General features: G+C 46.4%; 1 protein-coding gene across 1 annotated transcript in view; it reads left to right on the top strand.

Annotated features, from left to right (window-relative positions):
* Nucleotides 1-4,898, top strand: part of RXRG (retinoid X receptor gamma) — a 45,617-nt gene extending 40,719 nt beyond the window's left edge. The window contains exons 8-9 of the mRNA XM_032806118.2: nt 1,188-1,293; nt 4,523-4,898. Of these exons, the coding sequence (XP_032662009.2) occupies nt 1,188-1,293; nt 4,523-4,670 (254 nt within the window). The 3' untranslated portion in view covers nt 4,671-4,898. The remainder of the gene's footprint in view (nt 1-1,187; nt 1,294-4,522) is intronic.
* Nucleotides 4,899-7,019: the final 2,121 nt, after the last annotated feature.

Below are 7,019 nucleotides of genomic sequence, written 5' to 3'. Positions count from 1 at the left end.
GGTTAACTCGATATTAATGACAACGTCGTGTGAACGGATACAGCGTTAAATCGGTATATCGGCCATTAAACCGATTTAAAGTCGCAGTGTAGACCTGGCCTCAGTAGTGCATTCGAAGCGTTGCTCAGAAAGGAACCTTTCCATGATATTGCACATTCTGTAGCTGTGGAAGAGGAGGCCGAATTCCATGCCAGGGTACTGGGAATTCGGTAGGTAGCGCTCTTACCTTCCTTTCATGCAATAGCTCACCAAGCTAGAGTGGGCTCCCACTGTGCTAGGTGCTGTATGTGTACACATGGCAGAGCTGAGACTCTAGAGAGACAGGAGGAGAACCAGAGGGTTGTCCAAGGCTGCAGATCCAGGTATGGAAGCCACCTCTCATCACTGTCAGTTCAGTGCTTTCTCCATCAGACCACAGTTCTCCCCCGAGTGTGGTGGCCGGGGTACTGTGCTGCTGGAATTGTTGCCCTCTGTCCCCTTGGCCATCACAGTACCTGGTAACAGAACCAACTGTGCTATCTGCAGAGACCAGTTATGTCCACTTGCAGGATCTGTTGGAGCAGCACAGGGCAGCCTGGGTTGGGCTCATCTTTTTGGATATTACAGCCATACTTCAAAGCACTTCACATTCCAGAGCAACTGCTATTTTGTATGGAAAAGAATGGCAGGTTCAATCCCCAAACCAATTAAGATCATTTCAGCGTGATGGGGAATAGATAGATATTATCCTTGTGTGTGTGTGTACACAAATATATGTAATATGCTAAAATCTACATAAAAAGAACATGATTTAGGGTACAAAAGGGAAGCACTTGGAAGTTAGGAAATATCTGATTTACAGTTTTTCACACACAGTTTTGATTTTGTCCAGCCTGTGCGTGGAATGAGGCAGTATGAGATCATATCATTAAAGACTGTATCATAATGCACACTCAGAGACTGTCCCTAACTATGTGTTTATACAACACCTGACATCCTGGGGAAGCTATTAGGTGCCACTGTAAAATATGACAGATAATGTTAATGAAGAAAGTCTGCTGGAGAGGAGAGACTGCTGCCAGCTCACAGGAGCTATCTCCAGCTCCTTTCTAGTGATTGATCATCTTGTTCAGCTGTGAACCAAACGAAGTATGAAACGTCAACTCTGCAATGATTTCCTTCTTGCTTTGGGTTTCTCCCTGGTCCAGATGCCAAGGGCTTATCCAGTCCCTTCGAGGTGGAGTCCCTACGAGAAAAGGTCTATGCCACGCTCGAAGCATATACAAAGCAGAAGTACCCTGAACAACCTGGAAGGTAAATATTGAGTAGCAGAGTGTTGCATCTGTCTCTAGCAGACACATGTGGCACACTCCCTGGGGGGTGTGGACTAGTGAGATTTGCACCAATCACAGTCCCGAAGCAATTCTTTGTTCCTCCTCTTCTAGGAGTGCAGGAATCTGTAAAGAGCTGGCTAGAAAATGTTTTTTCCCTGCTGGAAATTTGGATGAACAGTAAACATTATTCCGTTTCACCGACACTTTCAGTAGAATAAAATGACTTTGTGTCAGCAAAATTGCAGCTCCAAACTGGAGAATTTTTGGCTGAAAACCAAAAAAAAGTCTGGTTTTGGCTGAAATTTGTTGTTTCTCTGATGAAAAATCATAGCTGGTTCAAGGAAAGAAGACATTTCTGTAACCCACCTGATCCTATCTCTGATCCCTCTACACCAGCAGTGTCCTCTTGCCACTACAGGAGCCCATTGCAATTCATTCTCCTGGGTTGTACAACACTACCCTCTCCTGGCTAGTTTCTAGAAATACCAGCGCACATAACAGATCATATTGCTATTTAAGCCGCCTAAGAAGCAAGGTGCTTCCAGCATTGCGATTTTGGCTACAGATTTGTGTGCTACAGACAGGAAGTGGGACATGGATAAAGGTCAATCAGCTGTAAATGTGGCCATGTTTGGTCCATAATACAAAGGAAGCGGGTGGGCAAAGGAGGTTGATAATAGGCTATGAAGGTTTTTAGAGTCCATCCATTTTTAAACAGAGTTCCACAATGATTTCAGTGGCATGTTTTAGCTGTAGATCACTAGTTTAAGCCCTGGCTGGGGGAGACTCCAAACTCTTTTTGGCCTTAGAGGTTTGAAAATGTGGGATAAAAATGTCTCCCTCTTTTGTTCTCCAAAGACATGCTGGTTTTTACCATCCAGTTGTCCCCATGTATCCTGCTCAGCTGCTGGAATTTGCCCCAAATGTTCCAAATAAAGAGAGGGGTTTTGTCATAAACAGGTAGCTAGGGGTTAATGTTTCTTTTACCTGTAAAGGGTTAACAAAGGGAACCAAACACCTGACCAGAGGACCAATCAGGAAACCGGATTTTTCAGAGCTCAGGGAGGGAATTTTTGGGTGTGTGTCCTTTGTCTGTGTCTCTGTTGCTCTCTCAGCCTTTCTGAGAGTGTTTTTCTATCTCCAGGCTTTTCTAATCTTCTGTTTCCCAGTTGTAAGTACAGGTATAAGACAACATAGGTTTTATATTGTTTTTGTATTTACATGTGTGTAGTTTCCTGGAATGTTTTAAATTGTATTTCTTTTTGGATGAGGCTGTTTATTCATTTTTCTTTTAAGCCATTAACCCTGTATGTTGTCACCTGATACATGAGACCATTTTTATGTCTTTTTCTTTTTTTATATATAAGCTTTCTTTTTAAGACCTGTTTGATTTTTTTCCTCTGGTTAAGGCTAAGGAATGAAGGGAGGGGGAAATCTCTTTGTGTTAGAGTTACTAAGCTTGAATTTGTATAGCCTCTGGGTGAGGGAGAAGACACTTGATCTCTCAGTTTTTGTGTTTTAAGGAATTGAAGCAGGGTAATCTCCTAGTGTAGCCAGGGTGGAAGATCTGGAGGAGTGGAGGGGGAAGGGAAGTGGGTTATTTCCTTTGTTGTGAGACTCAGGGCATCTGAGTCTTGGGTCCCCAGGGAAGGTTTTAGGGAGACCAAGTGAGTCAAGCACTGGAATTTCTGGCTGGTGGCAGCGCTATCAGATCTAAGCTGGTAATTAAGCTTGGAGGTTCATGCAGGCACCACTTTTTGGACGCTAAGGTTCAGAATTGGACTTATGCTTTGTGATGAGAAAAGACATAAAATGGTCTCTGTATCAAGGTGACAATATACAGGGTTAATGGCTTAAAAGAAAAATGAATAACAGCCTTATCAAAAGAAATACAATTTAAAACATTCCAGCAAACTACACACACGTAATACAAAAACAATATAAAAACCTATATTGTCTTATACCTGTACTTACAACTGGGAAACAGAAGATTAGAAAGCCTGGAGATAGAAAGATCACTCTCAGAGCCGAGAGAGCAACAGAGACACAGAAAAGGACACACACACCCAAAATTCCCTCCCTGAGCTTTGAAAAATCCGGTTTCCTGATTGGTCCTCTGGTCAGGTGTTTGGTTCCCTTTGTTAACCCTTTACAGGTAAAAGAAACATTAACCCTTAGCTACCTGTTTATGACAGGTTTGTAGTGCTTTTAACACAGATGCGTTGAGTCCCTGGGATTCTGATCAGATTAAACAGAGGAGCAAAGGAACTAGCAGCTGAATTAAGTGACAGGCCTTCCCACTGTGGGATGAAATTCTGAGAAGGGAAATGTAGGGTGAGCATCAGACAGCTTCCAGATGTACGTGGTGTGTGAAATAATATCCCAAGGGATGTCATAGAACCCTGTCTTATTTAAAACTAGACTGGACAGAACGCTAGACCATGTAGTGAAATCTTTTCAGTGAATAGTAGATTGGATTTTTGGGGGCACTGAAATTCCTTGCAAATTCAGGTCAAATCGGTGAATCGTTTTGGCTGAAAAAAATGTAAGAAAAATCAAAAAGTTTTGTTTTGACTTTTTGGTTCAAAATAGTGTTTCATTTTGAAATTTCACTATTTAAAAAAAATGGTGAAAAGCATCTGAAACAAAAAACGCAAGAAAAAACAACCAAATCATTTCAGGTCAGAAAGAAGGTATTGTTTGGGGTGCCTCCCTCCCCCACCGATTTTGGAGAGAGAAACTGAAAAAAAAAATCTGTTTCTTGTTTGAACTTAACTGAATTTTTCTCCTGGATTTTTCAGTTCAGCCCTTGAAATGGAAAAAAATCAGTTATTTGCTCAGTTCTGTGTAGCAGTGTGGGGGATAATCCTGCATTGACAGGGATACAGTGCTATGACTGTACAGGTACATGTAGAAGAGGCCGTGTGAGCTAATGGATAGGCCACTGGACTGGGAATCAGGAGCCACGGATTCTGTTCTTGGCTCTGCTACTGACCTTGGGTGAAAGGCTTCACCTCTTTGTTTCCTTTCCTTCACAGATCTTGACTATTTAGATTGTAAGCGCTTCAGAGCAGGCACTGCCCATTACCATGAGTTTGTACAGCCCCCGCACACTGGTGCCTTGATCTTGGTTACATTCTACTGGAATAATAATGACAATAGTCCTTTCCCATCTCTAACTTCTGTGATTCCATGGCCTATTCCTCCAGATTTGCCAAACTCCTCCTCCGGCTGCCGGCGCTGAGATCCATCGGGCTGAAATGCCTCGAGCACCTCTTCTTCTTCAAGCTGATCGGGGACACGCCCATCGACACCTTTCTCATGGAGATGCTCGAGACCCCACTCCAGATTACCTGACCCTGTTGCTGGGAGGGAGATGGTAGAGAACAGTTTAGGATATTGTGGCCCCACATCAGCTCCTGCACAGTCTCCTTGCCCCTGCCCTGTACTGCAACAGCTTGTAATCAAGAGAGAGGCTTTATAAATCCTCAGATCTTTTTAGCTGGGAATATTTGTACAGAGACGAATTGACTCATCAGATCTCTCCTTGCCAGCTGTGCAATTGCTGCAGTTTATCAGAGCGCTAACAAGACCCTTCCTCCCTGTACATGTAATCGGTTTAAATTATTTTTTCACTTGCAATAAAAGCAAAAAAAATAAATTAAAATAATATAAAAGAGATCGGCCTGGATCAGAGCCGAGAGTGTGTTATTCTGTCACACTGGGATGCATTTAGCACAGAGTTTGGGAGAGGGAAGGGGCTGGATAACCCAGGGGCTTAGGCATGGGCTAGATCTGAAGCAGCACACTAGGAAACAGTTACTGGTGTGGTCCAGTGGCTAGCACGCCAGGGTAGGACTCTGGGGATGTAGGTTCTGTTTCTAGTTCTACTACCAACTTGCTGTAGGACCTTGTCTACCTCCATTTCCCCACCCACCCTTTGTATAGTTTGTAAGATCTTTGGGGGTGGGGGGCCTAGCCCTAGGAGGTTCTGAGCTTGGCTGGGGGCTCCAGGCCTTGTTTGCTGCCATCACAGCTTCTTTGGAGAGTCCCAGATTAGTTGCTAGCAGAGAGGTGGGTCTCCACCACAAAAGCACTAGCTACAGGGGTCATCTGAGCAGCTATGCTAAAAGTTTTATTGTAGCAGCACCTAGAGATGGCCATGAAGTTTGGGGACCAGACAAAGGTCTTACAAGTGGGGAGAAAATCCCATTTTTACAGATGGGGAACTGGGGCCCACAGAGATTCAGTGACTTGCCAAAGGTCACACAGGGCATCTGTGGCAGAGCCAGGAATTGAACTCAGCTCTCTTGCGCCCCAGTGCAGCACTCTGGGTACAAAACTGTGCTCCCTCTCTTCCAGCATTTGGAACCTGGAGAGAGATCTTCCCTCTCCTCCTCAGAAATGGCTCGTTTTGTCAGACGGGTGTGGTGGGACCCTCATGGGCTGGAGTGGAGCGAGCTTCACAGCTGATGCCCCTTCTGCCTACTAGCCCAGCCAGGCTTTGCTGAAGCATCCACCAGTGCAGTACCCGAGTCCAGAACTTCAACTTGTCTGGTGCCAAATTGCACATGAGCCCTGGAGGGATGCCATCACACCTGACTCTACTCTCTGTGCTCATGTCACAAAACCCCCACAGCTGCACCCTGTCCTCCCCACACAGGCCTGCCACGTCCCACGAGCTGGGAACCAGCCTGCAGCAGGTGAGCGCAGACAGGGCTTGCTTTCAAGTGGCATTCCCTAGCTGGGGGTCTGTGCAAAGCCTGAGCCTTTAAGCCCTCCGCCGCAAAACACCAGTGCCTGACCCACACCCGCTGAGTGCAACGGGACCAGAAGCCATGCCAATGGGCAAAATGGCTGCCACTCGATGGCTCAGGAGCCAGGATGAGACACAAGGCCTGGGAGGAGCAGCAAAGACACTGGGAAAGGTGGATGAAAGCAGTGGGGGGCGGCAGGACACTGGGAGGAGCAGGAGGCAGATTTAGGCAATGTGAGGGGTGGCAGCGAGGGAAAGAAAGTGATGGGGGAAGGGGTTGGATGGCAGCCCTCCTGGGGGCAGCGATGGAGGGGGAAGGGAGCAGGTGGCAGAGAAGAGGCTGGGTGAAGACAGTAATAGGCAATGGACAGCAGCAATTCCACTATCTCGGGAGGGGATGAGAAGGTCCGTGGAGTCAGCCATGGAGATGGCGAGTGCAACGCACAGCAAAGGTGGACTGTGCAACCTGCAATTCTCACCCACGCCCTGGCAGAGGTGTAGAGGGGAGTTCTAACCACTCCCCAGCCAGCCTTGTGTCAGAAGCGCTGCTGCCAGCACAGCGTAGAGTGACCAGATGTCCCAATTTTAAAGGGACAGTCCAGATATTTGGGGCTTTGCCTTATATAGGTGCCTATTACCCCCCACCCCCTGTCCTGATTTTTCACACTTGCTGTCTTGTCACCCTACTACAGCGAGACTGGACTGCCAGGGCCCTGGTGAAGGTAATTACCCAGCAGAGACTAGCCCTGAGCCCATTCGTCATGGCCAGCTTAGGGGGCTCTGGCCCTTGGGGTAGGGCTTGCCCCTGTTGTACTCCAGTCATGAACATTACTTGCTCTGGCTGGCCATTGTTAAACTATTGTAAGCGGCTGAAAAGAGGCTCGGCCTTTCTCAGCTGGAAACTGGTCCGAATTAAAACGCACAATGCAACCAGTTGGCTGCAATGAGGG

This window comes from Chelonoidis abingdonii, chromosome 7 (genome assembly GCF_003597395.2).
Source record: "Chelonoidis abingdonii isolate Lonesome George chromosome 7, CheloAbing_2.0, whole genome shotgun sequence".
Taxonomy (NCBI): domain Eukaryota; kingdom Metazoa; phylum Chordata; order Testudines; family Testudinidae; genus Chelonoidis; species Chelonoidis abingdonii.
This window is presented reverse-complemented; position numbering and strand designations above follow the sequence as displayed.